We start from the raw sequence: 21,089 nt of genomic DNA on the forward strand, positions 1-21,089 counted from the left end.
TTTTTACAGCTTTAGAATACAAGCATAGTAGTAAGGAAACTATTCATCACATGCTACATATGGAGTATGTTTCTCTATGGAAGTGAGGCTTGAACGTTGACGGCAGCAGAGAAGTCAAGAGTGGAAGCTTTCGAAATGTGGTGCTACAGAAGAATGATGAAGATTAAATGGATCGACCGTGTAAGTAAGAAGAGTGGGAGAAAAGAGAAGTATGCGAATACGGGACAAATTAGTTGGCTACATTATGAGGCATGATGGCCTGATGAAGACAACCGTAGAAGGACAGTAGAAAGGGATGAAAGGGACGGGACGGCCTACAATGAGTTAGTTACATGGGACAAGTTATAAGGGATGTAAAAGAGAAGAAATACGTAGCTATGAAAAGGTTAGAGGATAGGAGAAAGGAATGAAGAACTGCGTCAAACCAAAGTTAGGGTTGTTGATGATGATGATTGATAATTGTCAAACTCATTGACTAAAAATGTAGTAGACTAAAGTGTAGTTAATGCACAAAAAAACTAGAAGTTTCACTGAGCCGCTTCATGTTCTTTAGTATTAACCAGTGCACCGCGGGTGCCTAGTGTCTCTAAAAAAAATGATATTATTAGTGTTTCCTCTGAATCATGTGGCTGCAATTCCATCTCCACATTTTGAATGAACAATTATTTATTTACGCTGATGCGCTTCATTGAAATAGCCCAGAAACATTCTGTTATTATTAGTTGTAAAATGAATCCATTTCAGCCCAGAAAACTTTCTGATTGCGATTGTGAAGGTATTTAGATGCGTTGCTCGTATGGTTATCTTTATTAATCGAGTGAAATATCTTTGTGATATATCAAAATGTTTCTTCAGAATGACCCTTACCCATGTAAGTACACTGGGTGGTAAGGAAGTCAGAATCTAATGCTGCTGAATTTCTACACAGTGTACAATTGAACTTTCATTGAGACTTGAAAATAGGAGACAAGACTTCTTCCGAAAAGTCGGCCTCTACGACTTAGGTCTAAAAAAAAAGGTAAAGGATCAAAAACTTTTTTTAAATATACTGAGTTGATTTGGTCGAAAACCTGAGGAGAATTCGTCAAAGTTAAAATAACACAGGCCAGAAAAAATATCTTGTTAGAAAACTTTTATTTTAATAGCTAATCTTTATAGATTTTGATTTGCCGAATCCAAACCTGACCTTAGTTTTTTTGCATCACCCATAGTTTCCAAGCAATATATATTTAATATTTAGTCTAATGCCCCTATACGGTATACAGGGAAATCAATGAAACACTGTGTTACATCATAAAATTGTTCGTATTTACTGTTCACTACATCGTCATAAAATTGTTTGTATTCACTACAGCGTGACAATTTAGGGTTCACTTGTCAACTGGAAGCGGTCTACATTTTCTTTCCCTTTTTTCCTTGAAGCTTCTTGTGTAGCTTTTTCTGCGATGAATCACTTGCTGAACTTCTCGGTGAAGTACAAAAATCCCCCTTATCTTCATTTATTAGACCTACTGTTTCAATTTTATTGTAACTATAAAAAAGCTGTTAAATTCCAAAAATAATTCTTGATTTCATAAATTTAACTGTAAAATGTGAATAAATGGTGGGTGATACAAGTTTATAACCATCATATTTGGATTCAGCAGCTTTAAAAACATAAGAATAAGGTATTTTCAGTAAAAAAGTTTTTTCATTGTTGGCCTGTGTAATCTATACAATGCCATATCCTCTTTCTTTTTATGATTCTTGCATGTGATTTTCAGACAGCAGGCGTCATTACTTATATTGCGTTTCGCACTCCTCTCTTACCCACGGTGGACTCATTTCGACCGCCTTCAAAAATAAACTAATTAGTGAATTATATCATTACAAGCGCAAACAACAAATCTGTGACAATTGGACGACATAAAGAAGTGTAGGTTTTCGTCAAGAGCCTCATATACTCAGAATGGTAGCACGTAGCCATATGGTTGCGGTGGGCGGTAATGGGTTAATACTCCAACAGAATGTGATTGATCTAAATCTGAAAGCGCATTGTGTCGTATTATTGAGTTACGCTCATTCTCCTGTGACTACGTACAAATGCTTGTGCAATTTCGTTCCGTTATCTCATTGATGTCATCCGTGCATACAAAACAATTTTATCTTTTATTTGTGAGTGCTCACCTAAATGTTCCTTTACAATGACTTGGCCAACTCTTTTTGCTGGTATGTATATTTGACTTTACGCATAGAATAAATTCCGTTTTGTCAATCGACAGCGAGCCACATCGGCAAGGGCGTTGTTAACCCTTCCAGTAACGACCGATTTTCTAGGTACCATGCTAAAAGGGCCGAGAAATTTTTGCTGATTTTACAGTAGGTTAGGAAAAGAATTAGCTCTAAAAAAACTAAAGGTATAGGATCAAAAACTTTAGGAAATTTTTATTATATGTGGTTTCACCTTTTTAATTGTATTATTTGACGAATTTTTGGTAATATGAGCTAATTTTTATAATATAAAGATAATAGTTAATATTAAAATAAAATTAATATGGAATGATTAGTGAACTATCAGCTTCTAAAAGTGACATTGCAGGAGGAGCGCAATCGCGCTCCTGGCACTTTTTGCGAGAGATAGAGTTAACGCGATAGCGCACCCCGGCATTCTAATGTTTAAATTTTATAACTGCAGGGCAAACTCCAGTATTTTAGTGAAACACGTCTCACAATGCACACAATATTCGAAGACCATGGAATAAAAATATGACACATGACTTGAGTCACACATTGGTGCCTATTATGAAAGCACAAGATTGAATGAGAAGATTTTTCGTGGCATAGTTTCAAGTAGACGAAATTTTCCAGAGAAAAATTCATTTTGTTATGTATAAAATTGTTCCAAATTGATTTTGAGTGGTTCATAGACATGCAACTTGTAACATTCTTCGACCACCAAGTTGACTTGTAGCCTGTGAATCCTCGGAATAGTAATGGATGCCTTTATCCCGGAAAACCATAAAGACTTTCGTTCCAAATTTTGCAACTTGTTTGATGAAATCGTATTAGGTTCCATGTTTTGCGTATTTTTTAACGGCGATCATCACTATTTACGAAGAATTTTGGGCATCGCTCGACGCAATTTCTATGTGATTAAAATAATCTTATGCTATGACTTCTGACTGAAGTGCTTTTTATTGTACGTTTTTTACCTACCCCATTTCGTGAGTCTTGTGCAATCATTGCGTATCTTGGATTTTGAAATACCTTCGAACGGAATTTAATGGAGTGTAGTTTTAACGAAAACTGGTAAGGGAGCCAATTTTTTGTGAGTGCTATAGAGGTGCGTCTGAAGATGCTTCCGTTAAAGAAGAAGCGACAGTAACCACTTCCTGCCCTCAGAATCCAAGGCATTATTTATCCCTATACTTTGAAGGCAGCACTTCCCTAATGCAAACGGGTTTTGCATTAGAGCTGGGATCTCCAAAATCAGGGTAATGATTATTTTATGTATATCAGGAATCTGTCGCTCGGAAATATTAAGTGAAGCCTCTCTTGGCTATGTGATACTTAAAATTCAGCCTTATTTATTTGCATGATCTTCTCCCTCTAGATTTCATATGGTTCTCTGCTGTAACACACCCAACTGCAATTCTTCGTATATCGCTCAAACTAGGCGTGAAAGTTAAAATAGTGGTTGGAATTATTGAATATAAATTAAAAGTCGATCCCCCGTTAAATTTTTGCAATTATGTGCTAGGCTCATGTGGCTTGAGAAAATTAGGAAAGGTATATTTTAGAGGAACGTGTAAAATATAATCTTCGTACAGCATTATACTTCCAAGTCCGGCCAAAACAATAATATCAGATAAATGTTTGTCCAACGTTTAGGTATAAACATTCGTTTTTCTCTCAAACAATGAAGAACTTCAATAAATGCTTGGTGGAACTCGCGCTGTAAAATATTTTGCTCCTAATTAACCGCTACACGTTGAGGCTGCTAGCAGGATCTCAGGGTCACATGCTAGAATTACTAACTTCAGTGAAAATACGCAATGAGATTGCTGCAATTTACTCTAAGGAGAGAAATCACCACGATAAAAATATATCATACTACTATCTCATTAAATTGGAATGTCATAACAAATCAAATGAAAAAGATAGTAGCTAATTGTAATATGTTACCCTGAGATCAATACGAAATGCATCGCCGCCGTATTCGGAGAACAAGAAGGCACTTCGATGAATGAATGTTGTGGAGAGTAGTTTGCCTGCAACGAGTTCTCTTCGCATCTCTGTCTCTGCGTCACAGTGAGGTTCCCCTCCCTTCTTCCCTTCGGGGCCGATGTATTGGAAACCCGCCCTCTCCTAGCGGAATGACGGAATCTCAAGATTTTTTACCGGAAAGAATCGAATCAGCCTTGTATTTTACTCCGAAGTTCCCTCACCTTGGAGTACTCCTAACTTCCTAAGGTTTCGCTTCCTTTCGGGGGAGAATAGTCGCGTCGCCTTGGAGAAAGAGGTTTCCCGTAGAAACAGGTGCATGTAGCTAGGGCGCGGTGGTGAATAAAAAGCGCTGAGAGCAGTTTGGTGCCCTCTCTTGAGTTAGATTTTCATGCGGTAATGGAAAGGTGGGTTGAAAAGTTTTATCCACACCCCTCTCTCCCCGACGTGGATTCCGCTTCTTAATTTTTTTGTGCTCGATTCTCTCCAAGTCCTCAGAAATTTGATTATTACTCAGGCCAGAGTAACCGAAAGTTTATAGGCGAGGTGGAGATTATTTACCTCCCGTTTCTCATTTACTTCCTTCCTGCTTGCTGAGTACTCTGAATGAGGGTTTTTCCTCCTGAAAGTGTAAGAGAGAGTATAGGAAGTCTAAAAGGCTCTTCAAATCTTTTCTTCAAACTTCAACTTTGGCCTCAGCGAGTTCCAAGTACCTATATATTGCGCTTTATTTACCCTCTAGACATGAATAAGCTTTATCGTGCACGCGAAAACCGACTTTTAAGGTAAATTTTCATGAGTAATTCTGCTGAATGTAATATTATTTTAAAGTAATAATTGTGGAAATCCCGTTTTCTCTCTAATCCCGAAATAATAAATTTTAATCTATTAACTGCGGAACGCAAGATTTTTGAAAAATAAATGTTTCGGTTGACGAAATGCAATATTTTGGTAATAATTGTTGGACTTGAATAATGGATTTTCAGTAAAACTTATGTAGTGAAATATGGTTTGCTCATAAATTCGGAAGTTGATTCAGTTTGGTCAAGTACATCCTCGTGAGTTAATCATATTGAAGTCCACTCAGTGGACCCAGCTAAATTTATCGAAAGCTCTGAAATGTCTAGATTACATTCGTCATGGGTTCAGAATAGCGCTGCTAATTAGTTGACTACGAAGCGAGTTAATTTCATGATTGAGTGAGCAGCTTCAAATTTCAAATTTTGGTGAGCTACCCAAAAATTCAAATCCCTCTGTAATTCTTTTAATATTTGCGAGGGAGGGAGAGGAATGATTATTTTAACGAATCCTCTCCGAAAAATATTAATACATTTCTCATCTGGATTGTTTTTGCTGCGTAATCATATTTACGAAAACCTCTGTCATTATTTTGATTTTACTCTGTAATTTTCAGTGTTCCATGGAATAGCTGGATTAATAAATCCTTTCGTTAGCATATTGATCTGTTGCTAAAATAATGCTTATTCGACAATATTATATTGCTTATCCACGCTAATTGAGTACAGCGATTTCATTTCAATATCCTTTTGAAGTTCAAGCCAGTAAATTGCTATGATATTGTCTCCTCAACGATCCATAGAAATTTATGAGCTTGGGCCATTTTTCTGTGCTGGGTGAAAGTCTTCAGTATACTCCAATACATGGCGGTCACCCTAATGACTATAATTTTTAATTTTTTTAACGTCTAAATCAAACGACCATCTATTACGTATGAGTGAATAGCGATATCGAAAGTTTTTCAGGAGCTAAGGAACCGATCGGTCAACTTATAATTTTCTGAGTTACACGGCCATTTTCACCCTCTCTTTTTCCATCACTTATTCTCAGATCATTAATTGATGCTGTTCCGGTAAACCAATTTCACGGTAACCAGCCAGTTGCCAACACTAGGAATATAGTGCGGTTTTGTTTGTGATGTGTGTGTAGTGTTGTGTTTGTGTGAGCAGGCACTTAAAACTAGTAATTGTGTTAAGCATAAGCATATCTTTTTCATTTATTATTATTATTTTATTTATTATTTTCTATTATTTTTTAATTGCAAGTAGCAGTTTCTTGTTGTTTTTATCAATCAATAAATAATTTTCAAAATTTAAAGTAATTAATGCAGTGAAATTTATTTACCAATACTACAAGAAGGAAAGACAAATAAAATACTCATAGACTCAATTTGTTGAGGCAGTTTGTATGTAGTTGGAATTGCTGGATCATAATTCCATGTGCCTGTAAAGAATGTGTTTGAGTTCCTCCGAGACTGGACTTGAAGTTATTAGCTAGTTTGGAGATGAACTGATTTACTGTGGGAAGCTTGTGGGTAGAGAGGACGACAGACATTCGAACAAGGCAGGGTAGGTTTAGGAGTAGGCGAAGGGTTTTGCCCGTCACTCACCATGTTTAAGACTGTCGTTCAGTATCGTTACAATCGCTTTAAGCGGCTGTGCTTTCTGATTGGCTGAAGGATGGTGCTAGCGATGGTTTCAGCTACGAAAAAAAGGGACGCACAGAGTCATGGAAAAAGGGATGGGATTTCCATCCCTGGAGCCATCGCGGAAAATAACAGCGGGAAACCGTTATATTTTCCACCGTCATTGGAGTGATAGCTGCATTCTTTTCATTGTAAATCTACATAAATAAAAGAGGATGTCCATTTGTCTGTTCGCTCTGCCTTTACGTACGGATGCACGGATTGCGATCAAAGTCATGCGGATCGGGTTGGTGTGGTGGCTAGAGTGTTGGCTTCCCACCCCGTGGACTTGAATTCAAATCCCAGTGGTTGCAGAGAATTTTTAGAGACTGCCCGATCCCTGCTTGAATGTTGTGTGGAGGACATTTCAAGGACACTCCGTCCGTCGGATGGGACGTTAAGCCGTGGTCCCCATGCCGCCTTTCGTTAAGAGCTGGCTAATGCCGGGTTTCTCTCCACCTTTACTTACCTACCCTTTCCTCATGGTACAAAAGATCTAAGCTTTCGGGTGCCTCCTTCAAATACCATATCATACCAAAGTTACATCATTTGCGCTTAACATAGTTTGTTTCGTCACGTCATATAACCTCAGCGGTTGGACATCCTCCAGGGTAAGCACACCTCTTGACACGATCAAATAGGAAGGATTAAAATTCTATACGATCATGAAAATCCAACTTCCAAATTTTCCACTTCTCTGGGTGCTATCCTTCCGAGCAACCCTGGGTGGCTTGCTAGTAGTGTGATAATTAGCATGCGCCCCGGAAGCCAAAGAAATTTTTGAGTAAAAGAAAATGTAAGCACTTACACTTCTGAAGCTCAACCTTCTTTAAAAAGATGTCGTGGAACAACATAACTAATAATTAACGAAGATATCGCATTGCCAACAATTTTTAACAGAGTAATTTACGTGTTTCAATTGTTATACAATCAGATTCAGGTACTAATTCACGTGTTGTACTCTGTTAAAAAAGTTGTGGAAAATACGGTATCTCCGTTGATATTTACTTCTGAAACTCAATTCAACTTAAAAATAATGCCACACATTTTCTTATCTTTTTATATTAGATAGTAACATTCAATGAAAAAGCGGACAGGGGAGGCTGGGTCTGCTATTCTGAAGGGATGTAAGAAACCATCAAGTCATTAGGGCTCTAGGGTGGTCACTTGAGACAGTTTTTATTCGTATTTAGTACCGTATGGTATTAGGAGGGGACCGACAGATTAGGTCATTTTTACCGCAAGGAAGGGTCGAGACGGAAGGGATGAGAGAGAAGCCCAGCAACGGGATTAGCCTTTTCTTAACGAAAGGCACCAAGAGGACCTAAGATTTACGTCCAATTTGACGGGCGGTGTGCTACATTTGATGTGTACTCCATGCAACACTGAACAGGGTTCGGTCAACCCCTGGAAAATCTAAACTACTTTCGTGATTTGAACGCTGGCTCAAGGGGTGTGAGGCAAAAACTCTAGCGATTACCATGATAAAACATAAACTTAAAATTGTATTTTCCACACTACAGTATAAAACTCCACTATCGACCATGGTTTCGGCATTCTATGCCATTTTCATTCATAGTGTATATTATTTCATGGATATATCGCATTTCCACCAAGCCAAGCCTGAAACGATATCACACCCAGGCAGCAGACGGCATCCATTGCATATCTATATTAGATTGATACATCTAAAATACGTTGTTATTACACGATGGATATTTTGACTACGTTACATATTTGTAACATCCTCGACGAGTTGCAAAAATAGCGTTACATAGATATGCTAGCATCTAGTACCATGAGGCTCGGTACAATTGCCATGGGAGCTAAGAAACCTGGATAGCGTAGTGGTCAGCGAAGTGGCCCGGGAAGACAAGGCCCGTAGTACGAAGTAGAGTTCAGAGGATTTTTTCTAATGGCAATTAATGGGCACTTCCAGGGTGTTCACCAAGGGGCCATTACTAATTAATGCATGAATGGGCCTTCAGCGAACATTTTACTGTCCTATGAACAGTTGAAATATTAATAACAGTTACACGTCGTTAGATATATCATAGACGTCATAGATATCCAAGTTGTTATATCTGTGATATTAAAAAAATGTTATTCCAAACAGTATCCATAGGTAGCATATGTTCTGTGTAGAATTTCAGAGTACAAATCCATTATCTACTCATAGTACGTTGTGATGATATCTAAGAGATGCTGTAGTACGAACTTTCATATCCACATTTGGACATCGCTGGACCGCTGTTTGGAGGTTTCTTTGAATACTTGACAGATATCCATGCAAAGTTAATTAGATTAACAATGATATTACCCGGATGTCATATGCTAACGCCGACAATGTTGTGTGGATGTTGTTGGAATATGGATTGCTGCTTGGGTACGTTATAGCCATAACGCCAAATCCGACCTCCTTTACCCTTTACCATCATCATTATCTAAATTATTAATTTAAATAAAATGTATCGCTTTATTTTCAAGCTTAATTGAATTTCAGAAGGTCAAGTGCTTGAGTTTCTTTTGCTCTAACATTTCTTTAACTTCTGGGGCGCTTGCTAATTATAACAACACCTAAGATGAAAAGACTGGCTGCACTCTGTGAGGAAGGATCGAGTCTACCTTTACTTAGTGGATAAAGGAAGGGTCAGGTGTTTCCTTGGGCTGTAAATGTGCTCCTAGAAGTTAACTGGCTCGAGACGCCGAATGAAAGTAGTCGGTTCAAAGTTTCCCGACTTCCACGTGGCACACATGACGGTGGAGATATCCACCGTGGAACTCGTGCATGAGAGACAAAATGGAGACATAATTGTTCTTAGTTCATGGAAGGAAATTCAAGTTTCAGTGGTAGCGTTACTCAGAAAAGCGAATTAATAAGCCATATGGAGTTAAAATTAGTGTTTTTGATTGTGTCATCTACCCGTATCTTAGTCATCGTTTGATTTGGTGACACATCTAAATTAATTTTTTGGGGGGACCAATAATAAGTTATTAGTAATAATAATAATAATTTTACATCACTTTTTGGAGGCTAAATTCAGTAAGTAAATAAAAATTAATATTTATCAGGTCGATCCTGTTGATTGTTTTAGAATGTTTGACCAAGTGAATGATTGGCACCAAGCGAAAACGGTTTATTTATGAATTTCAAAATTGACAACCTAAGTTAAGATATCCGGGCGTGCCAGGATCGCCTCCAGCTACAACCCCATGACGGCAGTACTGCTTTTCTCTTCAGCCTCATAACCATCTCTGGTCAGCAATCCTGCGAATGGGTTGAAACAGCTCTCCACTCTAGTTTTCTACCAATAAGCAAATAATTTAACTCTTAAATATTTCCTCTCTTACGCATCCTTCATTCCACATTCTTTATATTTTATGTCTTATCTTATTTCAGACTTTAGCCGAGGATGATGAGTTATCCATGTAGTATTTTGTCACCTTTAATATTTGCAAATGTAACAACTGCGGTAGTAATGATTTTGCGAAATAGTGACAAAATGTATAGTATTTTTTAATGTTGCATTGTCATTAAGTAAGGGTAATAATTTGCGCTGTTGCTGTATTCCATGTTGTTGACTGATAATTTCAAATTAACAACAATTATAATGCCTTATGTAATTTAATATACAAAAATATTGCAGTCATTGAATAAAGATTCATATGTTTCACTAATATTCATCTTATATCGCAATAATTTCTTCAAGCAAGTAAAAGACGTATCATTACATACTCAAATTACTATTTTTACATAAATTATAAAATAACAAGTAGAACTTCGCATCAAAACAGAAGGAAAAAGAAACACTTAAAAATAGACAATTATGAAGCTTTCTTAACCTTAGAGGAGACTGAACATATCTTTTCCCTATTTTCTGTTCATCGTGTTTAAAATTTTGTTACTATTTTGAGGGATAATTGTACATTACTATAATTTATATGAATAGGTTTGCAAGAAGCTGTATCTGCAGTGTCGTGTGTGCCATATTTGTCTCATATAAATTTTGTGTCTCAGCAATGCGACTAATTTTGTCCTATAATTAATTTTCTTCGCTGAAGTAGAGGGGTACAACTCGACTTCGTCGAGATATGTTCGTGATGCGGGAACAGTTTGGGCTACACGTCTTCGTAGGGGAGACGCATCTGACGTAATTCCCATGAGACTAAGTTCTCCTTCAGTTTCTGAGTGGAAAGCAGTCTAACGGATCTCTAAAACAAGAATTCTGACAAATCCCAATTCTCCTGATTTTGAAATTATTATTTGATCCTCCAAGTTTTTCTACCGTCACTTTGGTGTACTCAAGTTATTGTTCGCTTATATATCTTCCAAATTTTATTGCTGACCTGCAGTAGTATATTTTCGGTAAAGTAGAAGCCTTAAATGATGCATTGAATTTAAAATGTATTGAAAGATATTCTCAGAAGAAAGGGCTTATTCTGGAGAAATTATTAATAGGTCATCCCTTACTAATGTAGTGAGTGAAATGTGTCCCAGAAAATTAAATATAGCAGATCCTAGGCAAGAAACTTCAAACTTCCAATAATGTGAACCAGCAGCTGACAACGAAAATATTTAGTATCCATGATAAAAGTGAGCTAGGCTAAACATGTAGAAAGCTAGGCTAGCTGAGCCAGCTGTAATGATATATATCTAACCTATCCTATTCTACTACTGCCTTTTAGGAGAGCTCTAATAGTTTTATGATAGTGTCATAAACCTACTGAATGAAGTTGGTTTTAAATTGAATGACTTTCTGAGGACTTATACGTGAACAGAACAAACATGTGTTTTGTTGGCATTTACTGTGTACGGGTAATTAGACTGTCACAATAGTAAAACTTTAAGGTACCCAAAAAATCTAAGTAATATAGCTGTCGCAGTGGAAAATAGTGCCTACTCCTTTTACGTTTAGAAAGAAATGTCTTTTTAAGTTTAAATATATATGGCTGGTAAAGAAAATAAATCTCCTAATGCAGTACACTTTTACACTCTGGAATGCTCTGCTTACAAAGGTGCAGGCGGACGACGTATTTAAGTTTTTTTGGACAAGAATATGTACTCCGATAGCGTGCATATTTTTCTTAAGTCATTAACATTAACCCAGATGAACCATCATATATGAAATCACCATCAGAGTGTGCTCAGTGACTTTTTGTCAATATGATCTGTCCTCATTTGAATAATCGTGCGAAAGATCCACAGAGAAAAAAATCATTCGCCTTGACCGGGATTCGAACCCGGATCCCTCGGTTTCCAGTCGAGTGCTTTAGCCAGTTAAGCTATCGAGGCGTCATTTTTCCCTGTGGATATTTTCGGACACTACCGGACAAGATGTTGCTGGACTGCTGAGCATATGATTCCACAAGCAGTCCAAATCGTGCGCACAGCGCCACAGCCGGAGATATCACCGCGTGTTATCACCGCGGCTAGTCCCGGTATACTTTAAACTTCATTTGAATAGTTTTATTTAAATAATAATTATTTGGATTATCACATTTTGACAATAACATATCAACATTCAAAATGGGTTCAGATCTTTCAGCTGCATTACTAATAAATTGGCTATTGTTTTAATATGAAAGCCGTTCATTCATTCTGTAGTTAGTTATGGTTCTTGGACTAGGTAAAATTAATGGAAACTCTGGAAATACATATCACATAACTTCAATTAAATTCAACGTAGAGATAAACCATTTTGGTGTGATTTAAAGAGTTTAACAGATGTGGATGGTATTCTGAGAAATGTGGTACAGTCTATCAAATCATGGAAAAGAGTCAGAGTTCTTTATTCCGCATTTATATTAGCTAAATCGTAGCGATATGATTCCCGTTACGAAGTCTCTCCGGTGCTGCCTTAGTCGGAGTTGGAAGAACTGGCGTTAGTTCCCTCCACCCCCTCCCTGCTCCCTGTTCCCTCCTTGCTCTCATCCATCTCCTTTCTCTCAGGTCAACCTCTCCCAAGTTTCATCAACTTCCCTCTTGTACCGTGTCTTCCGGAAGTCGCCATGACACTACGCCCTTCCCGAAATATACCGCACGCTGACTGCTCACCTGCTTCTCATTTCCACCCTCCACAGCACGCCCAAATCCCTCCATCTTCACTCGGTCGTTTTTTTGTAGAATTTACCAAAAGTTGGATATTTTTTTACCTTAACTAACAGCATACCGTTTATTGCTTACTCACCGTTATAAAATGGTTTCGAACTTAATACTTAAAATTGATTTAATGAGACTGAGGATTATGAAATCCGAAGCTTGTGTTTAGAACAAGGATATCTAATAGTAATTTTCATTTTCAAAAATCTTTTTGCGTTGATTTCGGTTGGCATAGTCAGGCGAGGATAGAGCTCACCCCAGAATAAGTCACGGGCGTGTGAATATCACACTTTAAGGTTGGGGCCAGATCCTTTCACTGGACCACGTCGCACCACGGGGATTTTTATTTGAAGTATCCGAAGGTTTTTGAACCCAGAGCCTTTCGATCAACAGCCCATTACTCTACTTGCTGGGCCACCACGCTCCTCAGTTTTAATTTGAGGTGGGAAACATTAATGCTACTAGGTGTTATTTAAACTAAGAGGTCAAGGGTCAACTCCAGTGCGTGTTGGCGTTGCACTTTATTAGTAAATGATTGAATCAACGCGCACCTGATGTTATAGGGGTCTTTGGGATAAAGGAGAAGGACCTGACTCGGCCTTGGTCTGCTTTTGACGAATTCCGGAATGTGAAACTACTGCCGAACATAGGATTCACGGCTCATTCACATGAATTTCTTTTTGTCGTGCTGTAAGTGTAGCTAGCTAATGCTTACCACATTTTTTCTTGCAAACCAAATATTTTTGATCAGGTGTAAACTGCATTTTTAAGAAAGAATATGCTTTATTATCCTCTATCATCGCCTCCTTTTTAATGCTCAATTATATTTATTGAAAATGTTTCGGCGTCTTTATGGCCAACAATACTCTCTATCCCATACCCTTGCAACGAAATCCCCCAGAAATCATCTCCTTCTAACGTATTTTGACAACTCAAAATTGGAAATTCTTTTCATGATATGTTTTTTACTGTAAGTATTGGTTTCATCATCTTATCATTATAATTAGGGATAGATCCTTATTTCTTTACTCTCGTCAACCAAAAAAAACTACAAACATTTTAAACGGAAATTTTTACCCATTTTATTGATGAGAAGGGTATGGTGTGGAGGTGCATTTTATGTCGAAATAACGTTAGCACAAATTTTTTAATATTTGTTTTAATTATTATAGGTTATTATCTTTTCAACGAAAAAAAATATGCTGCTTTGAAATTGTTATCAAGATTCGTCAGTGTATAGGGTTTTCCATAATATTTTGTTTGAAATCCAAAATTATTTAATTTTATTCGATAATTAATTAAGTGCTGGACATAGTAGGTGAGGAGAGGCAGCATTTAGATGAGATACGGAGGAGAAAAAAGGTGTGGATGGATAGAGTACTTAGCGGGGAGGGGATGTTCAAAAAAGTGTTAGAGGGTAGAATGCTAGGTAAACGAGGGAGAGGAAGGAAAAGGATAGGCTTTTTAGATAGAATGAAAGGGAGTAAGCCTTATTGTGAGTTGAAGAGTGAAGTGCTTGAAGTGAGAGGAAGAATACTTCTTAATTCCCCATGGAAACCTACCCTAATCGGTGGAATACTATAATACTAATTAATAAGTATATTTTCTGACTATATCATACCTTGAGATTTCGAATACCCTGCTGTTCATGAAAATTACAGTTTAGTCATAAATATTAATACTTCATGTCTATAACTCAATACATGTGTTTTATTAGATAAATGAATGATTATCTCGCTGCAATTAATTGATTTAACATTTGCTTTGAAATTTGACAGAAGTGCTTATATCTGATAAGACTGGGCTAAATCAACGTTTTATGTGTTATTCGTTGCCCAAGAAAAATAAAAATTTTTATACAGTACAAGAATTACTAATTGCATTTCCATTGATCCTCAAATCTATACTTATTTATCTCGTTTTGGATTCCGTGTTCCAGCTATTATGATACCAGAAAGTGGAAATATTTTTAATCAGAAAACTTGCCACGGATTTAAATTTTAATGAGGGACTCTAATGGATTAGACCCGATGACCATATTATTTAAGCCTGTCGAATCCACTATTTTGAATCCATTATCTGTGGTAAAGTGTATCTCAATAACTATTCTGCTTCAGTGTACTATTTGGAATCTAAATTTTATATTTGTCATAGTTGCAATGCATTTAGGTAAAAGTTTTTGATGCGTATAATCTACAATTTATGCATCATAGATCATGCTAACAGGGTTCTTCAAAGGGTTCTTGATGTACTTAGTTTCCCAAAGGAATTTTTATCCCATTTAAGTTGGATGGGCAAAGCGTTTAATTGCTATCAGATTCGTGGTATAGGAAGTGTATTCCGTAAATAGATAATTATTTCCCCTTCAGTAAATATTGAGTACTTTTAATTCTCGTCTCGCTTATTGCCATCGTTTAAAGGGCTTAATATCAAGTGTTCATTGAAGTATAACATAGGTTGTAAAAAAGGTCATAGAATTGAGAATTAATTCATATATTTAACTAACAGTTTTAATTAAAGCAATTCAATCCGATAAGTGATCTTTAATTGAAAATATTATAATTTCAATTGGAAATACATTTATTTTCTAGCGAAGTTTCTGCTTACTTCATTATCCTGCAGGGTAAGATCCTTTAGCTTCCTCATAATTTATCTGTGGAATGCATTCATGGAATGAATTTTTTTTTGCTGTCAGTTGCACATGGATTTACGTTGAAATTATTTTTTAGCAATAATATATTTTTATAAAGATGATCGTGAGTTTCTTTCCAAAACTTCATTGAGGGTTCCTAAAATTTCAATAAAGTCGAAGATATTATACATGCTGAGGTATCGTAAGGCAACCGTACTTATGAGTGACTCACGGTTTAATTTGAAGTATTTTTATAGTAATCGTTTATTGAACGAGAAGATTCCAGTTTTAACCTCCGCCCAATGATCCCTTTGAGGATTATAAAATTTGTCATTAATACGCAGCTAAGGCTTGGTAACTAATGTAGGGTGAGGCAAGTTGAGGGCGGAAAATTCATATATCTCCCATTCTTAAGCACTCTCGCTGGCATCCAATAACTCCAATTCTTAAGCGCAATCTCATATTCTTTTCCTGAGTTCTGCTCTGATTTGCTTTCGTCTTACAGGTCCCAGCTATACATCAGATTGTGCGGCGCAATTAGGGAGCTGTTTGTAGTGCAGTATTTTTGGGCTTTAAACGCTCTAATTCGCTGACACAATGAAAAATTGCTGCCTAAATAATTTTATGCTAAAACATTTTCTCCATATGGTTTCATTTAATTGTTTTATGCTTCCAAAAATAATTTTAGGGAGACTTTTTTACTTGAAGTTGCTCTGAAAACCAATCAATGAATATTCAATTTTTAAGGGCACCCAAAAGAATAACTCTTTATCAATGTTGTAACTGGATCCTTTTTATAAGATAGATGAAGATTCTTCTGTTGCAATTCAACACGAATTGAAACGAAAGAGTTGACAATTATTAAACGCTCTTAATTATGCCATCGGCATTCGCGGCGCCCAAAATGGTGGCTGCCTTACTCTTTAAACAAAATCCGCTCGTCTACAACACACCACTAAAATCGTTACCGACAGTGACACTACAAGCCTGTATAAAGAAGCTCGTATTGCAAATTTTATCATCAATGTAGTTGAATTGTTATTAGTGGACCATTGGGCTCGTGTTAACGTGAACATACGAAAAAACAATGGACAATATAATAACAAGCCCTCAGAACTTACTTCTACCGATAAAAAAAAATACTTCACTGTTTCGGGAAGGGCTCAAATATATTTGCTGGTGGGTCGTTCCAGTCCCGTATGCTCATGTTCAAGAAGGAGAGCTGATTAGGATATGAAGTGAAATATTTTGCTTTTTACCACTTAGATATTTATTTAAAGAGGAGTCAACATGTTTCACTCAATTGCAGCGTTATCATGGCTCTACATGACACTCATGACTACACTACAGTTCAGTGAGATATATTGCCTCCTTTTTACATGAATGTTTATGTGGAATACCATTAAGTATTTTACTTCATGAATAAACTTCTCTCGGGTTTACGCCCGGTTTACCCATTCTCAAGGCTACTGCATTCTATAAAACTATTCAGTAGCCTGGAGAATGGTTAAGGATACGGATCCCAAAACGTCGGTTGCTTTATTTCTATTTTCCTTTTCCGCGCGAAAACCCAAGAAAAGTTCATTAATGATATTCACCGGGAAAGTGTTAAATCATACATGTCATATTTCATATTATAAAATGGATTTGCACATAGTATCATCCCCCACTTTTGATTTCAGAGATCCGCTCAATCCAACTTTCACATTGGTTATTCTGCTTTCTCACCACAACAGGCTTACGAGATGTTCGTCGCCGGCTATCAGTTCCAAGTGCTGTCGCCGATCTTCACGTGCCATTGGGGCCTCCAGAACAAGCGCGGACGCCCGCCTTGGAGGGAGCGACAAAACAGCCAGAACAGGAAGCACTTCGAGACGTTCAAAAGGGAGGTGAGCGCCCGCTACAACAGGGATCCCCTGCACATGCTCGGACCGAGCAAGAAGCAGTGACGTCAAGGCGGTCGCTGCACGTCCATTCACAAGGAGGAGGATGATAATGACGCGAAAAGTGTGGGAATATTCGGGTGGTATCCTGAATATTTATTGAGGTTAATCTGTTAGCTTGGGACGCAAAAGGAATGAGACCTTTAGTGTGGAAAAGGAGTTGTGTCAAAAAGGTATGGATGGTTTAGAAAGCTTTGATGATACTGATGATTTTGGAAGGAATTGTGAGAAGATTTAGAGGAATTTCAGTTGCTTCAAGATGAGGAAAGGGTTAAGTGACTAGATTGTTTAAATCCAAACGTGATATCATGATGGTAATTGAAGTATTACAAGTGTTACTCCAGGCTTAATTTTAGTTCTAATACGCCATCTGCTCACCAAAGGTCACCATCTGGTGTGAATGCCATTAATATGTGTGAAAACGTGTTTTAAATTAATATAAATTACATCGAGGGTAACTTTTTTATGCCACATACCTGATTTGGAACTACAAAACCACGTCTTTTGTGTCCCAAAGTGTCTTGCTGTTTTTACGGATGGACCAATTCCCCAGCATCCCATTATTATCGATTCAAACCTCACTGTCTGACACCCACCACGATTCGCCCATAATTTCGCAAAATATTTTTATCGAAAATGCATTTTGGGTGTGTGAAAAGGAGTTTTCAAAAATTATTTTCCTGCTTTATACAGGTATTATGCTTGCAGTTCGTTTCAATCTGCTGCTACTTGACAATTTGGAACATTTGCTATAATTCTCAGTATGGGTTCGTGCGCTGAAGGTGTAGGGCTCCTATTTTTTAAAATTATTTTATCTAACCAACATGTATTGTTTATCCTAGAGAAATAATAGTACTTTCTCAGCACGTCATAATTCTGTGAAAAATTGTGTCTTGTGTCCCTCTGCAGAATGTAATCGTTTGAGAAATCGTTGAGAATTATATCGTTTGATTGTATTCGTTGACGTGATAAAATAAATTTGCTCTCCCGTTCATTACTTTAGACTGAGCAAAGTTTGACTGGTAAATAAGCTCCTTGAATAAAAAAGTCCAGTATTCCTGTACATTATAGTTTTTAATGATCCGAAGATAAAAAGGAGTGATTTTCCTTAAAAAGTGGAATGGAATAGTCTTCATCTAGGGGTGACTAATATTTGAACTACCGATCTTAATTAGTACTCTTACGTTTTATTGGCTTTGAATTTTTTCTGAAGTATTCTTAAGCTAAGGATGTTTGCGGAATGTAAACTACCATTAGTCTAATTAATAATAAATACAAGTTTATTAAATTAACTAGAAGAACCCTTAAGTTTATCGATTCTCTCAATAAATCGATTTTGGATGATTTTGACATTTTTTGAGGTATAATTCCTATATTGAGGACTCGATTGACGGAAATTAACCGTAGAACATAATCTCGGCCTCATTTTTTATATTGTCTTAATTTTTTATTCTCTCTCTTATCTTATATACTTCATACATACATATCCCAAATTTCCAATGAGACATGTGTTCTCGAAAGAAAATTAATTAAAAGGAAATAAGTGACCAAAAAATTAACGATGAGTTGCAAATAATATCCATAAAGGTTTTCGTTTTCGGTATTCCATGTAATTCGAACTTTTAAAGTTGCTGCTGTTGCACGCAACTTAGGAAAAATATCCGTAGTTCTTCAATGGAGTAGAGAGAATCTATGATGGAGTTGTTTTGATGCGCAGTTTTCTGACCGATTTCATTAAATTTCCATTGCGTTTTTTACGATTTTATTCTTTTTTTGTGTCATTAAGTACGAGGGACACTCCATAATAATACACCCAAATTTCCTGACATCACAACTTTTATTCTTAGCAGTTCCAAATTTTTACTTTAGGAACACCATGTAACTTTTCAACATATCCGTCCCTTTCAATAGCCTTACGCCACCTAGGAACTTACGCGTGTATTCCTGTTTGGCAAAACTCTGACTCTGAACAATGAGAGGTGTTTGTTTTTAATGGGGTATACCGCTGCGTCCACAATCTTCAGTAACTGGCGTTCCCGTTCTCACCTGGTACTCGTTGTGCCCACTGACTAATGCCTCTTTCAGACTACGATTGTCCGGGCGATCGTCCGAACGATATTTGGCCGAACTATCCGTATGAATGCATGTCCTGACAATAGTTCGCGTAAATTATATTGTTTCTTTTCACGGAAGCCGCGAAAAAATTATAAAATTTTATGCATTTATTTCCCTGGTTCTTGTTCCCTTCTTGCAACTTTCAATAGCTATGGATTTAGCATTTTATGTCATTGATTTATCTCTTTTCGTGGAACATGCGTATCCTCTAGATCAGAAGTGTTTTGTACTTGGATTCCTCGATTAAATCAAATATAGAATTCAGGATAAAGTGATAAAATTTTTATGAAATGTCGTGTCGCGGTTATGCGTCGTTCACATTACGATTGTCGGAGCGATCGTCCCAACGATAGTTGGCCGAACTAGCCGTGTGAATGCATGTCCTGACAATAGTTGACGTAGTTCCGAACGTTGCCACTTTACGATGGATAGGATGAAACGGAAGCGGCAAGAGAAAGACGAAAAGTTCGTGAAGCTCCCTTCGCTCTATTTTTTTCATGTATTTATCCAAGCAAGGAAGGATATGTTCGGAAGAAAAATTATTCGTTGAATACACGTTGAACACAGTAATGTCTTGACCCTGCATACCTCATCAGCTTTGCTAACCGTCAATTTCTCTTTCACTTTAGATTTCAGCACTAGAGGGCAGCACAGGTTTTAACCATCGTTGTGTGAATGCACGATAGTTCCACCGATTGCTAGAACAATCGTAATCTGAACGAGGCATAACTGTACTACGATTGACATCATCATCTCTATCCCCTCTCTGCAACCTTTCGTGAATTTTTCCGACCGTCTCATTCTCAAAACAAAGGAACTACTTTACAGCGCGTTGCTTTTGACGGAAATCAAGTGCATCCGCCATCTTATAGAGCTTCTGCTACCATACCACGATCGGTATTGCGTTCAAATAAATTTGAATGGATGCATGAAGGATGCTTCTATGCACTCTATTGATTAAAAGTGCATAGAATAACAATTTTGGTGTCAGGCAATTATTAAGGATTACTTTTGGAGTGCCCCTCGTACTGATGTATAATATAAATTAGTGAAATCTTCATTTCGTGGAAAATGTTAAAGGTGAAATAATGGGATCCTATTTCAATACTTTCAAGTGTGGGATGTCACGTTTTACCTAGAATCAGCCCTTAAAAAAGGATTCATGGATTTAATATTTAATATCAGATTAGCAGACCGATATGAAAAAGGCTGTACGAGCAGGAAAGAGAGGAAATTTTGCTGATTTATTGTCAAGCACACTCAGTGTAAGCTTTTATTTTCGTGAAAAGTTTGGAAATAAATCTATAGCGTGAGGTGTTTGTTAAGAATCTCTGGTGCTTAAATTCATATGCATAGAGTTTTGAATCAGATATAAGCTATGTGAATCATTGAGCCGCAATTCATTTTGTTGATAGTTACAGTAATTCCATTCTTTTAACTAGCATTTACTGTAACCTTGCTATTCTAAACAAGAAGCCAATGTTTGCGCTCCTATGGTCCTGTTTTTTTTTATAAAACGCTGACCCGTATTTGCTAAATGTTGCTCATAATGTAAGCAAACTGACTCATTATTCCCTAGGATAAATGAAAAAGCTTTTGTTTTTAAATAATAGC

The 21,089-nt window shown here is 37.0% G+C and overlaps 1 protein-coding gene across 1 annotated transcript in view; it reads left to right on the forward strand.

The window, feature by feature from the left end:
* LOC124162394 (beta-1,4-glucuronyltransferase 1) overlaps positions 1 to 18,819 on the forward strand; it is a 90,609-nt gene extending 71,790 nt beyond the window's left edge. Inside the window, exon 3 of the mRNA XM_046538918.1 lies at positions 17,154 to 18,819. Within this exon, the coding sequence (XP_046394874.1) occupies positions 17,154 to 17,366 (213 nt within the window). The 3' untranslated portion in view covers positions 17,367 to 18,819. The remainder of the gene's footprint in view (positions 1 to 17,153) is intronic.
* The last annotated feature ends 2,270 nt before the right edge of the window (positions 18,820 to 21,089 follow it).

This window comes from Ischnura elegans, chromosome 7, assembly GCF_921293095.1.
Source record: "Ischnura elegans chromosome 7, ioIscEleg1.1, whole genome shotgun sequence".
NCBI lineage: Eukaryota > Metazoa > Arthropoda > Insecta > Odonata > Coenagrionidae > Ischnura > Ischnura elegans.